Raw genomic sequence first — 19,773 nt, 5'->3', positions numbered from 1 at the left:
ACCTTGAAAACAAATCATAAAACATGGAAGCAATACAGGAACTTAACCTAGTGGTTGCAAATAATTAGACCTACACCAGAAAGCCATTTATGTTACACCTGATGTGTCAAAGAACAAAGAGACCCTGAGAGCAGATTCATTCCTGTAAAGAGTTTTTGTTGGCAGCTGCCATTAAGAAAGAATGGCAGATTTATGGTGTCATAAATATTCAGTGTTCCTGTTCCCCCATATCATTTGCATGATACCAGTTCATCAGTCAGATGCTACCTGGGGCTCAACAGTCCATCCTTCTGGAAGAATGAATGAGCGAGTATAGCTGAGCATGTACCCCCACAGATAAACACACGCAGTATGTGCAATACCAGCACTGTTCTGAAAGGTAAGTCCTTAAAAAAGATGAAACTACAGATCTTCGTATCTATCAGCAAACCATTTCCCCTTTAGCTTCCTCCCACCTAAATTAACCACTGGTCACTGCCCTACTGGTGCCATGCTGTCACTCAGTCCCAGGTAAGTACTAATGGTCTGACAGCTCTTTGTAGATGCACTTTTAGAATTCTTCCCATGCAATCCTCCTAAAAACACGAGATCCCTCTCTAGCTCAAAGTGTCCCTCTGCTGGAGCTGGGTTTCTCCAGGAACTCTTAGTCACAAGAGACCACAGTCAACATGTGGGGAAAGAGTGCTGGGAGCAGAGCGTCTAAGGGCAGTAAAGCATGACAGAAGTGTCTGCCTGCACAAAGCTGAACTACACACACACACACACACACACAAAGGATTTCCAAGAGAACAATGAGACAGGATGCTCTCCTATCTGCTCAACAATATAATCAGAGCTCTCCCATTCCTGGAGTCTTCATTCATTTACCCCTTCCACCCATTCTTAAAATGGAAATGATTTCATCAAATTTCAACTCTCTGAATTATTTAGGAAAACAATTCCAGACACAGCACCAGAGAGCAGCCTGCCAATATCTCTATCTCCAGCCATTCATCAGTCCTGTCAAGAGCTTGTGAGCTACACTGCCATGCTCTTCACAGCACGCTACTGAGGGGTAAACAAACTATAATTAACTTAACACAAAATATCACCAACAACACCTCACTGAGCTTACATGGTTAAGTGGGATAAATGTGTGAATATATTTGGAGCTAACAGTGCCATCACCTGAGGAAAAATGTTCAGCAAAGTATCTACCATCACAGGCAGCTCTACAAAATATGTCAAGCTAAAATTGATAGCATTCATATTCTGTCCTTACCAATGTGAGCTTATTCTAACAGCTACTTTCTTCTTATTCTGCATATGCTCAAAAGAAATACAGAGATAGAATGAAAAAAAATGGAAAACTGTTACTGTTAATTTTACTATTCGCTGAAATAAACACTGTCTAGCAGAGAAATCTCCATGTGTAAACAGTAAAGAAGTAATGACTAAAAAAAAACATACAAGTTTATATGAGAGACTGAAGCATTACAGAGCACTGAACTGACACCAGAAAGCTGAAATTAAATTTTGCATCCTGGACAACCTACTGTAACTTCAGTAATCTGTTTCCTATAGAAATGTTCTGATCCTGCACGTTTTTAGTGACAGGTAAAACAAAGCATAGAATGGAGTCTTCGGCTCAAATTGCACATGCCTCCACCAAAAACACAATAACAATATTTTTATATCCAATGCCATCAAGAGTAAGCAATCATTTTAGCAAATACTTTGCCCTTTGCCTGTGGATCTAACAAGGTCCCCTCCTCCACCTTTTGGCTTGCCCGGGCTGCAGAGTGAAGAGGAATTGCGTAGGGCCTCATCTACAAAGGCTGCTCTGGAAGTACTGCCTCCTATTTATTTCCATGGAAACTACAACTGATGCAAAGAGTGCAATAACACAATTCAATAGAGCACATTCTCAGCTACAAAACACTCTTTTCAACACAATCAATACCATTAGCTGTACCATTAGGTGTTATGATACAGACAAGGTTGATCATTAAATTCCATAATGATTAACAAAATAAGTGCAATAGCTCTGCATTCTTTGATATTTTCAGCATCTTTAATAGAATCAATCCTTATATTAAAAGGCAATGAATCAAGTTATTAAAGTAACATTTTTTCATACCGTTCTTTATTGCTGACCATGATGGTAGTGAGCATGGCAGTTTCTACAACCCCAGAATTCTAGTGCTAGGAATTATATGTTCACACTTAATTTTTTTGTGGCTTAGCTGTCTTCATCTAGTATCAATATTTTGTACTTGGACGTAATTTAGAATAGGGGAACCACTCTTATAAATAAAACTATTTCAATCCATTAGGCAAATTTTCTCACTACGATATGAAAACTGTCAACTACTTAATTAGCACACCTACTTCTCCCAAGCCTCTAAGTGCACCTCAGCTATGTTTTTATGATGGCCCAAGGACAAGAAATAAAAAAGAAACCACAACACATCAATTATGTCTCTACTCAATTGTACAACTATTTTAAAACGAGTGAACAGTTAAGACAAAATTGAAAAATTACCATAATAGGCTTTTGACACTTCCCTGCTTAAGCAAAAATTAATTCTATCTCCCTGTTTTTAATGCAAAGCCTTTATAATTTTACTAATCTCAAGTTCCCACAAGCGAGAACACAATACTTTCAAGTACAAGAGTATGAGGCTTGGCATCTTCTCTTTTTAGTTATGCAGTTTATTTGATGGAAGTCTAAACTGCTAAGCCTCCCTTTGTGCTTAATATAAGCCATCCTCAGTGGAAATACAAGTTAATTTAAGTGAAATGAAGTTTTAGGAAGAATGAATTCTCTTGCACAGAAAGCTTCACTAAAAGAAAGCTTTCTTAAAGAAGCATCTTTTTCCTGAGCTGCTCTAGAACCAGGAATAAAAAATAAACTAAAACGAAGAAAGATTTATAGAAGTTATTTTTCCTTGTGAACATCATAAATGTAAAAAAAAAAAAAAAAAAAAAAAAAACCCACCTAATGGAATATCTTACTTATCATTTTCCTACATTTTTCAGTTTCATCTTATCACACATGATGAAGCTTTGTCAGCGTAACAAATTAGTGTGTTCTAAACATAAGAACTTTGTTTTATTAGCACTGATTATTATTATGCTTACTGCTTATGTTACAAAGTAAATCTATTATATTGCTGGCATGCACTTCCAGATACAATAAGGTGTGTGGATCACATACTAAATTTACAGAGTTATCTCACAATTTTCTTTACCCTCCACCACAGTTCATATCTTTGTACATCAGATGCTATACTGCAGCAGCACATGGTGTGTTATGATGCCTACAAATCTATTAAGGTCACAGAAAGCCTGTGCATATATTTAGTCTATTCCCATGTGAGTCAGAAGTATATTATTTGCATACCATTCTGCACTGAAAACCTATTCAGTTATCCCCACTGGAGACAACGCTCCACAGCGACCTAAATAGTATCCACTTTCCCAATATTTGAAGGAATACCAAATAAATGGAACCTAGTGCAGATAAACCCAAAAAGACTCTGAACATCTAAGGATCTGGGCTTATCAATGACCAGTGACAATGAATGGAGATCAGTGTATTATCAAAAAGAAAAGAAAAAAAAAATCACATGGAAGCAATGAATGGTGAAAAATGTAAATTACGAGCTTATCAGAGGACTATAACGCTGTGAGTGAAAGTGACTGGAGAGAATTTTTCTAAGAAAGCTCTGATGTCACCCAAGCTTATTACAAGCACAAAGGTGGGTAAAGAGCCTCAAATCACAGAATTCACTTAAAAATAACTTCCCTACACTGTCAACAGCAGCAGCAGTTCTAATATCAGCTGCCCAAAGCAGAGCAAGATCAGTATTGATATTTATCTGTAGCTCAACAATTCACATGTTAACAACTGAGACCCCTGGCACACACACACACATTGCTCCTTCCATAACAGCTGCAATATCATGCATACCTCACAATAATCACAAGCCACAAACATGTACTAAGATGTAGTTACTGTCCTCCTAATTTATACTCCCCCTATACTTAAAGTATTTTGATTAAACATCTAACAACTCTACTCACTCTTTTTGTCATTCTTCCTGACCTTAATATAGCCACAACAAGGGGAGAATACAAACAAAGCATTGATGCACTTTGTGCAGAAAGTCAGGACAGATTAACATAACAGTCCTTTATGGCTCTAGTCTACAAATAAAATCTCTCACTGTTAACTTAATTTTGTTTGTTGCCAACATGCTATATGAAGTTTACTTTAAACTGTAAGCAATTTTGAACCTGTCTCTTTCTGTAAAGCTCTAAGAATATTTACAGCACAGTACAAACAATAACCACTGTCTTAAAGTCATGGCTGTGGGCAGGCTGTGAAGTGCAATAAAAGGCGATCATGGCATGATCAAGACAAAAGCCAAGATAAAATGTATAAAGATTGATATAATGTATTGAAAAGGTTTGTGCATACAGGATCATGAAACACATACAGAAAAATAATTACATATTTTCTGTCTGAATCAGGCAAGAAATAGGAAAATGTATCAATTCTTAGAATTTATGGTCATACAGCTACTAATGACCCTCCAGATGCAGTCACCTGTAGTTCAGATGAATAAACTACGAAGATACGCAGCACTCTCTGAAGCCTGACATGTTACAGTCACTTTCTGAACCTCATTCTTCATTTTAAATCTTAGGTAATGCTTTAGAAGTAAATTATTTCAGAAATTATGTCTTAAAGAAGCTGCAGCTCCAACTTGGCACCTCTAACAATTATAGCTACTTGAGTGCCTGGGTATCTTTTCATATATTTTTAATAGTACATCTGACAGTTCTGCATGCTGGTCGTATGAAAGTGATATCTCATAAGCCCAGTACATTAAATGAATGACACCACATTCACACATAATACCTCATATTATCAGTATTCTCAAGCGCAAACTGAGCACTCCCATAATATGCACAAAAGTCTCTAATTTATTCCCATATCTACTTTCCAGAGTAACAATTAGTTTCTCTCTCACCTACTCATGAGAAATATAGACAAACATTTTCAAGGAATATATATATGCTTTACCAGTTTTGGCTTATGCCACCTATTTTACATGGCCTCAGAAATTCTGTAGTCAAGCCAGGCTGAAGCATATCTTGCAATACTTACAGCAAGAAAAAAAACAACCGTCCTCAATCTCCAGTGCCTCTGAGCAGCTGGGACAGGACATGGCAAAGCCACCCCTCCCTGGCATACAGAAAACTTTCAGTGCTGTATTTCTACCAGGAAACAGTTAAAAGCAAGAACTTCACAACTGACTGTTAGGTGCCTCACACAAGCTACCTTTCAGTGCATTTACTCATTCAATCCATTGTATTCAGCTATAATTGGAAGAATTTAATACTGCATTCAGTTCCCCTGTAATGCTCGGTCAGCAACAAAAAAACTAACGCTTTCTCTCTGGCTCTAACAAGCACTGTTGTGTGCAGACAAAAGAAGAATTCCCCCATGCATGAATATTTTGGTAGTCAATCCTTATGGCAATGAAGTTCCTCGTAACTACTGCTAAATTTTTAAGATTTGGAAAGCAGCATCTGAAGGAAAAATAATTCCACAATAGTTATCTTTATCATGTCTCGAAGCCTGAGAGATTCCACCTAATACTTCAACTTAATTAAGAGATAAAGAAGCAAAACTTCAAGACTGTGGTTGAGAAACAGACAAATAATGATTCTGGATAGCAGAGAGTGATCACCTGCAGCACTCCTTTAATGCGAAGAGAGAAGAAAAGAGACAGCTTAATACTGTGTCTCAGTTTCTAGAATGTTTCCCATCATGTTCAGGTGAAAAACATAACAAAACAGAGGTAGTCGAGCCTTGCCTGTAAAAGCAGATCATCACTGATTTATGCTAACTCCGTATCATTGTATCCTGTGATCAGGAAGAGCAGATGAGAAAAACAGCAGCACATAATATTTCAATTTTTTTTTTTTTTTTTTTTTCCCCAAGAATACTTTATGCTACACTTAGAAATATGCTCTGTTTCAGGAGTACTATGACATCGCTTATGAGACTTCTGACTGAGGGTAAAAAGAGTATCGACCCTGCTTGTGTGTACTAATGGCTTACACTGAGGATACTGAGCATCATCACTGGTGCTGCAGTAATTCTAGATGAAGAACTGCCTGAAAATGTTGCTGGTTTAATGCTTTGCCACTAAAGATCTGTAACAGTTATAACCAAGTCAAGAATGTGTTTCGTGATTTCTTGGGATGAGCCAGAGAAACAAGGGACTATGCCATTCTTAGTTATTTTGGTTTTTTTTTTGTAAATTATTAATAGAAAATAATACTATTAAAATAATTACTCACACTCTAGATTTAATGGTACACATTACATACACTGCATTGCTCACACACAGCACAACTCTGCTACCCTAAGTTTTTTAAACAGCTTTAACATTAGAAGAAGCACTGGGGAGTAAATGTCCATGCACCTACATGTCCCACACTGCACAGTGCTGACAGAAAGGCCTTTGTGCCCTGCTTTGGTGGCTGGCAAAAATGTGCAGTAACAGCTTCTGACAGGTTTGTTTTGCTCCTTCTGAGTAGAGAGTTTTATCCAAAGTAGCATTAAATGAAGCCAAGACAAATTTAAACAATTGCAACATTGAGAAAAATTTAATCCATATTATATATCTCATTTGGGGGGAAAGAGCAAGTTCTTATTTACTAGATAACATCCAGTTATGATTCCACTTCAGACCACATCCATGAGAACTGTAAAATGCAGGCAAACTACCAGTAGGTTACAGAATTCACAAACTTATTTAACATAGATGAGAAAGAAAACTACTGCAAAATAAATCATATTAAGACACACTATCTTCTAACTTCAAGACACTCCAAGAGCCAGAGATGAAGGGCTGGTTCAGCAAAAGATGTGCAATACAGCTGGACCCAGTTCTGTGCATGAATGAAGTCAGAACAGCTGAGCCCTGAAGGGAGCTGAGGTCAGCTGGTGAGGAAGAAGACATCCACAGACTTTCCTGACATGCATCAGAAACATCTTTTTTCACCTCTAGTCCACCACAGAGAGACATGAACATCAGAACACGTTGCTGCTCTTGGCGCACTCCAAAAAGGCCATAGGAAGCAGCAGTGATAAGAGCACAGCACCATACTAAACATGCTGCTGGTGCTGCTCCAAACTACAGAAGTAAAACCTAAGCCAGCAGGTGTCCCAGAGTAAGGCAATACGATGCAAGGCTTTTGCCTACCTAATGAAATGGACCCGAAGTCTCCCTATGTTGGCTAACCCCATATTTCATTAAAATGAAATTGGATTTTGAATCTATAATATGAAAAATTTCATTTTTTAATCATCATCTTCCCCAAAAATCAGTTCTCAGAAAGAAAAGCTTTCCTGAGAAGTCCTGTGACTGTCCTAAGAGATGTAAAAAAAAAAACAACGAAACAACAACAAAAAAGGACCTTCTGATGAAAGTCACATTTCACCTCTGACAGCATCCAGCTGGATACAGTGACCAGGCTTTTATAAAAGCAAGCTACGCTTTGAAGTCATTTTTAAACATATCTACAGGGATAGATTTTTAAAGAACATATAAATAGTAGAGTCTAAAACTTTACACATCCAGACTGACGTATCTAAGTATCACAAGGTGCTTTTGAACCCCCTAGTGTGTAAAGAGGCCATAAAAAGCAATTATCAATTATCAAAGTACTTAAAATTTTTAAAATAAGTTATTATCCATAAAACAAAATTACTGTCCACATCAAAAACTTGTGCTACCATTGTTCTAATCAGCACTTTGCATGCTTGACTACAGTTTTGTACGTCTCTCATAGTCTCCATAAAGCACAAACAGGAACCAAGACTCCACCAGCAGGACAGACCCAGGCTGAGTGCAAGGCCTCTCCTTGAAACGTAACAACTGCTGAAGGGCAGCAATGGGGTAGGTGAAGGGATCAGTGTGACCCCAGAACATTAAAGTTATGCTTTAATGACAATGTATCAGCATGTAATGGGTTAATTTCTCAAAGACAGTGACAACAACTTAAATTCATGTTTGTGAATATATTTGTGAATATATTTGATAGAGAGCTAAAATTGTTGTGTTATAGGCAATCAAAAATACTTCAAAAACTTATACGTTGCTTTCTATTCTCCTAATATTGTTTCAACAATTTCTGCCAAATGTTGCTACAGAAAATCTCTCCCAGTTAAACCAGCATGAAACAGTAGTAACACTGATGAATGCAATAAACTTACATTGCTCTACTATAAGAGAACGAAGTCCCAAGAATGAATAAACACTAAATTCCAAGCCAAAGGGATTTTTTAGCAAACTGTTTACAGAATCCCAGAAACTACGGAAACTTAAACCTTCTTGGAAGACTCAGTACAGAAGTGCACTCATCTCTGATGGCCATCAGCCTGTCTGTAACTCCGAATATTCCTTTCCCATCTTTTCTCTTGAATTTCTTATCTCATTTCCCTCATTGTGGACCCCAGTTAATATCCCCAAGCTGGACTTGATGGGGCAAGTTCCTAATGCCTTCTGAGTCTAAACTGAGCGAAGCTAATGGTACAGTTCCAAAGGGTGCTCATATGTTTTGCTCAACTGGGATGTTTAATAAAAAAGCACAGGATGCACAGAGAGGTTATGGAGTCTCCTTCTTTGGAGATAATCAAGATCCACCTGGACACCCACCTGTGCAACCTGCTGAAGGGAACCTACTTTAGTAGGGGCATTGGACTCAAGGATCTCTAGAGGTCCTTTCCAATACCTACAATTCCATCATTCTACAATCAACACATCAGGGTTAGCATGCTCTTACAGTTATCTCTGAGATTACACAAAAGGCATTTTCCACTGAAGCTTCTACAGAGAGAGGCAACAGTAATGCATTGGTTAAAAATGTTACAAAACAAACTTAAACATGTGCCACCTAAAGGAAATTTGATCTAATTTCATTGGGAAATCTGCACAACATTTTCTCATGCATTTCCCCACATGAGAAAACGTCCAGGAACCCTTTATTATACATAAATCTGGAACTGTAAGCCAGGTCAATTTTTAATCCCTGCCAAGAGTAAGAAGTTGGTTTCCTTAAATACCATCCTGTTTTAACAGCATATTAATTTATCTGCTTAATATTTTACCATGGACTATAATAAATATGTATACAAGCTGATTCTATTCTGAATTTGCTGTTTCATTTTGTTTTCAATTATAACATCAGAAAAATCTGGCATTTATCCACTGAAATACGCCTTTCATCAATAAAACATTCTTCCACCAGTAAGACACCTGTAACAATTTAAATCTCTTCAATATCCTAAATCTCAGGTAGGCAAAATGTATTACTGCATAGAGACATTTGTAGCATGAGCACTGTCACTGAAGTTAAGTACTTTTATTAAAATACCATGCTGAATTGGAAGCTCAGCAATGAACATCCTTAATGATATATAAAAACAATCTTCTCAAATGCAGTTTTGCTTATTCTTTCAATAGACCCGTTTTCACTAAAGTCAAACGCACAATGAATTGCTCTCTTTTTTTCTCCTGCTTTTGGCCTTACTTTTCATAAACTCATCCCATGCAGCTGCACTGCACACACATTACTGCACATAAAGAATCTCATTTTAAAAGGCTACCCTAGGTGGGTACTCCTCTGGAAGCTTAACTTTTCCCATTTTTGAAGTATATATTAATGACTATATTCCTCACCTGGTATATATATATATTTTTTCAACTTCAGTTAAATACACATCTTTCTGCTTTTTAAATTTTCCTTCCAAAATAGAGAAAACTATTTATTTTGTTTACAAATGTCTAATTTTGGTACAAGTCTAAAAGTGGCTTAAATGTTACTATTTGTTTTCATTCTACTGTTTAATTTCTTTTCTTCACAATTGTCTTTTTAACTGACTGTGGTCTAACTACATTAGACATTAACATTTGTCTGAGAATTGGAATTGAGAATTTTGTGGGGTTTTCATTCTTTTGTTTTTATGCTGCTTACAGTAATAATTACTAGTAACATAAAGTTTAAGATCAAACTCCAAATCAGATTCTTGTTTTCCTTTCGTTAAGTATTTTAGGATTTAATGTCTAATTTTTTCTTGTGGAATTGACAGATCAGAAATCACAAAAGTAATTTCTCTTGGCTAGTACAGTATTTTTTAAAATACCAGACATTAAGTACTGAAGAGTATGTTAGAAATCATGTGTAAATTCCCAAGGAAACTGTGTAGGGTCTTACTAATGTTCAAGAGCATACGTTAACAGTGGAATTTAGATAAAATTAGTGGCCGTGTTGGCTGCTACATAAATAAAATGCATGTTGGCATTACATGAATTTTGGATAACTCTCTCTCTTCGGGAAGCTTTAACATGTATTTATGCCATAATACAAATCCTGATACATCTGTATATTACAACAGAATCATTTGCAATCTTCACTGCTATTCCTAGCTAGTGGTAAGACATAGACAGGTTAACAAGAAAAAAAGGCCCAGAATTAACACAGTGATTAACTTCAGATAAAGATTAACACCACAAACAGCATTCACCGTTTTTACTCATGCTATCCTTTTACTTTCAAACTAAAACAGAAATATTTGTTCTTATAAACTGAACATGGTCCTTGCCTTATGTTCCAATTATCAGAGGTCCCTCAGAAGCAATACATTATAAACTTAGAAATGCTAATTCACTCGCACACTGGTGATATGCTTAGCTGACTACAGCTAAGAGGCTCAAAAAGAGCAGCAATAACAAATAAAACCGGGACATGATGCCTGATTCCTGACACGATAACAATGGTCATTTTATTATGTTTCTTTACATCAAAGACATTTCTAGTTATGTTAGGACTGACTTGCTGCTTTGTGTGGATTGGACCTACATTACTGGTAAATTTGTTATAGCAGACAAGAATATATAAAAGCACATTTTTGCCTTTCCACAGTGTAATATTTTATTATTGCAGTATAATACACAGTAGCTAAATGAACCCTTCCTTGGTTATTACCCACCTAATGTTGTAAAAATATTACTATGACATTTCATCTGGTCAACCATCTTAAAAGGTTAATTCTGTTTCCTATTTGAGATTTTTCTCTAGGTGAGATATTCTGTGAGTTTCTATTTACTGATTCCAAACAACCCCCAAACTGTTTCATTGCTCACTCTCACTGTTAAGAACATATTGACTGGCTGCTTGCTCTGCTGTTTAATTCATTTATGCTGAGAGTCAGGCATGAAGGCAGAATTTTAAATGTGACATTTGCGGGCTGTTGGGTCATTTGAAGCCCTGACAACACCAGGGAGTTCCTGACATACAAACTGGTCCTGATTTCCAATCTTCCATGTTCTGAACACATCAGATATTCCTCCCAGAGGTGCAGATTTCAGCCAAAAGTTTTTAAATCCCTTGTGCTTACATCTTGAAGAAAAGACCTGTACATTTTAAAGTTTTAAAATAGAGCTTGTGTTTCCTTCAAGGTAAAACCAGCAATTGCCTGCAGCATGCAACACAACTGCTCATAAACACCAACTGACAAAGGTATTTGGAAAGATCTACAATAATAATTATTAGCAACTTCAACGTTTGGATATTTCTTCCTGATGATTCTCATGTGTTCAAAGCCAGCTCAGGATGACATCACAGCTTTATTTAACATTGCTGATCTGGCTTATTACTATCCTGATCAATACCATCTCCCAGTTTCCGGCAGGAAGTTTTTGTTGTCTCAAAAGAGTTGGTGGACTGTACTGTTTTTTTCTCCTATGGGGAACTGTCATAATGTTCCCCAGCTTTCAGGTCTATCTTTCATTGTATACCTGATTACTTGGAAAATTCCACACTGTTGAGATACTATTAGAAAAGCAGTAATCTGGCCTATTAATTCCTAAATTAGGGAAATCAAAACTGTCTGTCCCTGAAGCAGGACTAGCATCTACAGAGTTCAAAAATAAAATTCTAAGAGAAAATTCCAAATGACTGCAATTGAATAGGTCTTTTTGCTTTCTTTCAAACATCACCAAGAACAGAAATGCAAAGTCTCAATATTCAGTTTTTACAGTACATCACAAGTTCTATGGATGTTACTCAGTCATTAGTCTTTCCACAAAGTAGGCAGAGCCCACTGTGGCTAACAGCCAGCAATCAGGCTTCAGAAGACATACGAATAAAGGCTGAGCATCTCATCTATCAGTAGGATGGACCGTGTGTCAGACCTTGAACTTTGAGAAAAGAGCAAGAAGGGATTATAGAATCTTCTGCAAAAGAAAGGTCTCTTCCTCCTTCTTGCCATAAGTTAACTAAAATTAGACATGCTATAATTATAAACGTAGCCTGCTTTTCAATTCCAGCCCCAACTCCCTCATTAGAATATCTGAATCAATGGAAAAGCATTGATTTGAAGTAAGGACACAGTAGGCACAATCTAGGCAAAATCTCAATCTCTGTTTTCTGTTGTGAAAAACAAAAAGCAAACAAAGGCCTGTGCAAAGCCGAAAGTATGATGACACTGCTGCAGTTGGAAGCAGAAATACTGCAAGCACCTCATTCAGAAGGGGACATTATTTTCCCCTCTCAATGCTTCATAATTCCACAACAGTGATCTATAATTTGTCTCCTTTTTGGGGAAGCAGGAATATGATTTGGGAAAATATGCAAATTAGACAAAATTTGTGGATTTTTTTCTTTAACATCAGTACGTACAACAATTTTAACAGTAACCTCTGAAGTGACAACTGTGTCACACAGCAAGTTATCATTTCATTGCCATGTTCTGAATAAGCCTTTTATAATTTAATGGTTGTCATCTGAACAAAAGTGTGTTGCTTTTACATACTTCTAGCACGAGCTCATTGATTTTGCATGACCTAGAAAAGCAGTTAGAATATTACAGGTGTTGTTTATTCTCAAAGAAATTCCTCAAAATAGAAAGGCTTACCTGGTGTATTATCTGAGCCACAGGAAGTTGATCAGCATATTTAAGTGGTTCTGTTGCCAACACATCCTCTGGCAGCCTGGGAAGAAATGAAGTTAACATTTATCAAAGTCAAAAAAATGTTTGCTAAACAAAATTACTGAAATTTAAGAGTTTCAGGTATATCCCAGATACCAAAATTCTAGAAGTGATATAGTTTTGCTTACAATGAAGCAAAAGGATATTCTTACATAGCTGAGTAAAATAATAAGTTTATTATAAATGAATGTTAATATAATTATGGACTTTTTCCCTACAAAAGCAGATAAATTGCCAATTTAGTGGAAGAAATCCAGGAAAATCTCTCAGTTTACTATCAAATGAACAAAGCATTGGTGAAAACTGGATCAAAAATCCCACAAGCAAGAAGCCTTATGAGTTCACAAAGCAGATTCGGGACTGTTAATAACACAAGATTCTTCACTGAATCACTGCCAACATAACTCAAATATGACCACCTCAAAAGGCAAGAGGGTTTATTTACTCTTTCTCCTTTCCCTGCAAGTGCATATCAATATCCAGCTGATGATTTAAACAACACAGTGTTTCTGCATTAGAGAGCGGAGTAACGTGTATTCTCTATTTCAAACAAGTCAAAGAACATCAACTTCAGGACCAAAATGCATCATATATCTCTAAGTTTCAAACAAACCACAGCTACAAATGAAAATGCAGGATCCATACGCATGTTCTCAAAAGAATATTTAAACGACAGTAAACGAGTACAAAAATATGTTTTAAACTCTCCAATCATAGTGCTTTCTTTAACTTAAACCCACAGCATTTGCTACATTTTTAAAATATCATTCAAGGTTTTATTTAAAACCTTTAAAAGAGCTCTAAGCGTAGAAATTTCAGCAATATGAGAAGAAATGAAGGAAAAATGATCTCTACAAAACAAAGCCCTTTCTACAAAATTAAATTGGAATTATTTTCAGACAAAAACAAGGGCCATGATGCTATTTTGCAAGCTCAGATTACTAACTTATACTCATTTAATTCAAAACTGATACGTGGGCTTGCAGGGTTATTTTACCTGCAGACTGGCTGCCAGGCACGACACAGAAACTACAGACTGTCTCTGCAATGATAAAAGAGAAAACCATAAATGCACGTCTCTTCCCTTTTCAACTTCTGAATTTTTGTTGTGGTTTGGAGTGCTTTTAAGTTTCACGTAAGAGGGTGAATGAAAGAAAATTAAATAAGCAAGCTGTTAACTACTGAATTTGGTCTACTGAAACAGCTGATTTACTTACAAGGTTTTTTACAAGGGACTGTTAATGGCAATGATGAATTTGTAGTCACAAACTGCCACTTTCCAAACTTCAGTAGTAACGACTGGTGCCCCAAGGAGGTCAACATCGAACAAGCTAATTATTTATTTCATTGTTTTCTGTTGAAATACCAGTAAAAACTATCACCAATTCTGAAACGATATTCCAATTCTTTCTTTTCGCAGGAGAACTTGTATCCAACTGTTTTCCTCACGAAGTAGCCACATCTGTTTTGAGTTGTTTTAAAACAGTTTCAAGTTCTCTGCTGGTTCAGCTGACTGGTCGTGGCATTAATTCTTTCTAGAAAGCATGTTTGTTTTTTTTTTTTCTTTCCTCCCAATTAAAAAAAATACATAAGAACTGCATACATGATCCATGTACCATGATACATGGTAAGAAATAAATTCCTTTTTTAGTCCAACATGAGACATACCACTGTCTATGTAGTTATCTACATCTGACGTGAATTTGAGCCCGTCAATTGATACATTACCCTGATTTATGGATACCAGTCACATAAATGCACTTCTTAGCCACAGTTCTGCATATTAAAACATTGCACACAGAATACTCATTAATACATTGAATACTTAATTTCTGCAGTCTTTAAAAGGACAATGCAAAAGTTGGGGGAAAAACTGCATCTCAAATCCCAAAATTGAAGATTTGAAGCTGCAAGGAACAGCTAAAATTACTCTAAACTGAATGTTAGCAGGAAATAAAAAAAACCTTGTCTGTTCTATCAAGGACTTTGAACATTTGGCAATGTTTTCTGTCTAGACAGAGTCAGCACCCTTTGCATAGTCAAACAACCTCCTCATCAACTGCAGAAAAAGACCTTTCTTTAAATGTCAATGGATTAAAAAGAGAAAAATCATCAAAATAATTTTGAGCCTTAGGAATCTTTACTGAAAAAACAGGGAGAGAAGAAAGAACAGTATAAACATATATGTTTATATGCATATTTTAAAGTAAAGTTAGATTTACATTGAAATAAGGCTGACAGGAGAATTTCAAGTTCAAGAAAGATTTTTTAGTTTTTTCTAATCTATTTTCAGGGAAAAAAAATACATCAAGCCAATTGAACTACACTACATTGTATATTTTATACTAATTACTAGATTTAGATAGACAAATTATTATATATGCACACATGTATAAATATGTACATTAATTACACACACATACAGAGGTAATTCAGAAGAATTTGGAACTGTTCTCTCCAAAGTTTTTCTGTACTCAGTGATTTACTAGCTGTCAAGACAACAAAAGAGCTTTGATTCTTCTCCCCTGCCTCCTCAACTGGATGAGCATGTATCTCAATCTTTAATATTAAACTGCATACATTAACGCATAGAAGCTCAAAAAAGTGACAAAAAAGCTGTATGAAATATTGCCAAAGAATGTCCTTTACTTGGAGCAAGTCATTAACTTGAGCTAGCAGGTATGATAAAGCACTGTATCAATAAACTTTGGGCATTTGAGGTTACGGGCTAAGGTGCAAGAATAACTCACAGTAAGTGGCGTTTGTAGATTTGACAACAGTAGCATGGTATTCATTATTATGATGTTGCAGTGCTATCATCTAAAGTTACAGCAGGGCATTTTGTCAAGAGGATGAACAGACCACCACCTCCTACCACCAAATGCTCAGCTCACTCTAAGAAAAATCAGCTGTGAAGAGGATATGCAGATCACTGAGCCAATCAAAAACACCAACCTCTCACTGAATATAATTTTTTTTTTTTTTGCCTATAAGTATGTATAAGACAAATACAGCTATCAGAGCCTAAAACTCCCTGAAAGTAGACACATTTCCTACATTTTAAATAGTCTTTTTAATATAGAACAGACACAGCTCATCATCAATAAGATCAAGCAACACCATGTACCTCCCTTCCCCAAAGCAACAGTTGCATCCAGAACTGGTTACGTTAGGCACCCAGTATAGCCTGAGCCATGTGCAAACGTTGGACAGTACTAGTTGTAGTGAGAAAAACTTGCATCAGACACCATGCTGACAAATATACGCCATAGAACTGCAATACAGTACATACGTCTGTCTAATTTATAAGCACAGAACAGTGTCATACTTCATCAAGAGAATTACATTAGTTAGGGTGGTCAGCTTTGCAATCAAAGAAAAACAGTAACAATTAGGACAGTCAGTATAAAGAATTACGGGAAAACCTACTGCAAAACTGCAACTGAATCCTACACGAGCCCCACTGTAGCTGGGCCTCATAGGCTGGAAGAATTACCTGTAAAAGACAATCCTCTTCTAAAAGGCATAAAGGACAGAAAGGCCATAACTAGAAAGGAGAAAAAGGTCAACACAGAGGACGTTCTATTTCCTCCTGTGTTTTGTAGGGTGGAAGAAGAAGAACAGGTCAAGAAAAAGATCATATCCATTGCCATATTTCTGACCTTGCTTTTCTCTTGCAGACAGACACAAGAAAGTTGCTTGTTTTGCTTACAGAATTTCCAGATGCCTGGGATTGCATTCATTTTTGTTAAAAAACAGTTATGTCACGGAAAAAAATACAGAAAGTCACCTCAGTGGATGGAATTTGTGCTCAAATCACGAGGTCATTTGAGGCTGTAAATTCACAAAATTATTTGGCCTCACTTTTTACTTCATTGATATTTGACACTTAAACCTTTATAACATTATGAGCTAACTTGCTGTAATACATATTTCTTTGTATGCCTGGTGTCTTTCAAAACAATTTGACTACAAAAACAAAAGCCATCTTTCATGAATTAATTTTCCAGTGAGAAATGCTCCTTTCTGTCTCAATTGAGCATGACAGCAGAGTGCTGCCAACAGTGGCAAAGCAAGCTAACACAGCAGCCTATCAGCATATACTGCCTCACGCCTGACAGGTGGTAAGCAAAGCATAAGGAGATCTTGATTTTCATAGAGAAGACTAGAAACAGAAAATCAGAAGAGATGTGGGAAGCAGCAAGAGACAGCAAAAGAGGAGGATCCCGAAAAATTCAATTTGGAAGTTATTTTTATATTGCTGCTGTGAGTGTTCTCAGATGGAGGAAAGTAAGCATAAAACAGAAACTGTGGAAAGTGAATCTAAATCCAGTAAAATGTGTCAAGATATTAAGTGAAAAATCTTATTTGTTATTTATATTTACATGTTCTTTTTTATGGGAAAATTCCTGAGAGACCCAATGAGTGCTGAAGTACAAATCCTTACAATCAAGAAGTGGCATATTTTGCCACAAGTGCTATGGTCTGCTACACAGAATAGCTGCAATGGCTTTAGGGCATAGACATATTTTATCTCATGCAAGTATTGTAAAAATACAAGAAAAAAGAGCAGCATGTGATCACTACCTGGTTTGCTCACGGCAGAAATGTACTGTTAGGACACCTCAGGAAAGAGAAAAGATAATCAGGACAACCTGCAGAACACAGCCATAAAGCCTGGCTCACTAGTCAGTGTAAACATTCATTAATTACATGAGGTAGTAGGGCTAAGGCCTATACAGTCTCTAGATATGCTGGTTTGAAAAAAGCACATTCTTTCACATATACGACCCATGCACAAGTAATATCGCACCTCTTTGAAGCTACTGATTTTGAAAGGTAAGTCCTAACATATAACCACTCCTCTCAGAAATTACACAAGAAGTCAGAGCGTTAAGTCAGGGTAAAGAGAAGAGGCAGAGACAAAAATACATTAAGGAAGAAGAGCCTTGCACAGCTCACGAACCGCAGCCTCGTTTGTTTACCAGATAACTTCAGAAAACTGTGAATGAAAGTATTGCCACAGGTTGTCCCATTTCTAAAAGCGGCTTGAAAGCAGAAATGCTGCAACTGATCAGACAGTCAACAGGTTACCAAAGGATGCAAATAACACAGCAGCAGCCTAAATTAGATATCCCAAGCTAAAAGGCTGAAATTCCTAATCTAAGTCCATGTATAGCACTCATAGCTTTATTGACTGCAAATACATGAACGTGCTTGCATCTGGCAGTAAAAAAGAAAACAGAACACCAAAGCTTTATGCGCCACATCAGAAAAAGTTATAAGGTTTCCTATTAAAGAGAGACTGAAATGGTCTGTGTCAGGTTTGAGTGAATAGTTTTTAAAATTGGCCATTAAGAAATTCATCTACCATAGCCATACTACAGAAGATTAAGAATTAGACCTTGGATCAATGCCAGGTACTTGATCTACTTGCTAAGTCCTAACTTCATGTGTATTTAAGAATAAGGTACATTTAACCAACAGAAGCACTAAAATACATGGAAAATGCCAGAAAAGAACACTGTTAATTTTGCTTTTCCTCAAAAAATGTGCAAATACATTCTTTTCTCTTTTTAAGGGCGTGCAAGATTTACCTAGAGGCATGTCCACCATGCTGACAATCACATGAAAGAGAAACAAATGCTCAAAAGTAATCATCATCCCAAGGAATTTCTTCATGATGTCTCCTTTATGGTATCAATTTCTCCTATTAAATAAGCCTTTTGAGTATTTAGCAGAATGTTCACCAACACACATTTGCTGCCACCACCTTTGCTCAGAAATGTATGAATGTCCCCCTGTAAGAATCTAATATGCATAATAATGGGAACAACTTCACTCACTTCCACTGTACTGAGCTCTGGTTAGCCAGAGAGCTGGCAGCTTACCTAGTGTGACTTTGCTTGACTGTCTAGAAGAATGCTGATGTGCACCTTTTGCAGTTCACTATTGTGAAGTCTAAAAGTCAACAGATGAGTTATTGTATATTTAAAGATGAAGGGAAGGAGATATGTCTGTAGTGGAAATATGGAACTATCTCACAATTACAGCCAAGCACACCAAGATCCTTGGGTAGATAAATGCAGTAACCTGCACTTCACGATGTCTGCAGAAACTAATCCAGCAGATAGCCTACTCAGGCTTAAAAAGAAAAATGAACAATATACCATGAAAAAAAAAAAAGAAATAAAAAAATGATCTCTGATGCAATGAAAAATTAAATCAACATTAGACACAATTGGATTTATTATCTGGAGAAGGAAGCAATATTGCTGACTTTTATTGAAAAGAAAAAATATCTTGCAGTAAACTTACTTAACTTGACCTTTACTTGGCCTCATTTATGTAGAACGAAGAAACAAAGCACCTTATTGTTTGGAAATGCAAATACTTTCTGCAATCTGTTCATTTCTTTCAAGTAAGCATCAATAATTTTGACCCAAACTAGTTGCATAGCTTTAATCGTGGAGTCTCTGAGCACTTGCTGATTTCTGTTGGATGCTATCATAAAAGGTCTGTTAGCATTTCCAGAGTCTGCCAGACACATTTCAGCTTTAATCTGTTGCTTCATAAACTGTATAAAACTAGATTGTAACAAATGGTTCCTCTGCCTTTCTGTGATCCAGATATAATTTCTCATCTGAAGAATCTCAAGTGATTAACTTCTGTCAAGCTACATATACTTAACCATCCCAAGAACCTAAAAAGAGGTG

At 36.5% G+C, this 19,773-nt stretch overlaps 1 protein-coding gene across 1 annotated transcript in view; it reads right to left on the bottom strand.

Annotated features, from left to right (window-relative positions):
* The window catches only part of PIGK (phosphatidylinositol glycan anchor biosynthesis class K), a 64,720-nt gene that overhangs the window by 8,267 nt on the left and 36,680 nt on the right, over positions 1 to 19,773 (bottom strand). The window contains exon 10 of the mRNA XM_085231616.1: positions 12,983 to 13,058. Within this exon, the coding sequence (XP_085087742.1) occupies positions 12,983 to 13,058 (76 nt within the window). The remainder of the gene's footprint in view (positions 1 to 12,982; positions 13,059 to 19,773) is intronic.

This window comes from Meleagris gallopavo, chromosome 10 (genome assembly GCF_905368555.1).
Source record: "Meleagris gallopavo chromosome 10, MGAL_WU_HG_1.1, whole genome shotgun sequence".
NCBI lineage: Eukaryota > Metazoa > Chordata > Aves > Galliformes > Phasianidae > Meleagris > Meleagris gallopavo.
This window is presented reverse-complemented; position numbering and strand designations above follow the sequence as displayed.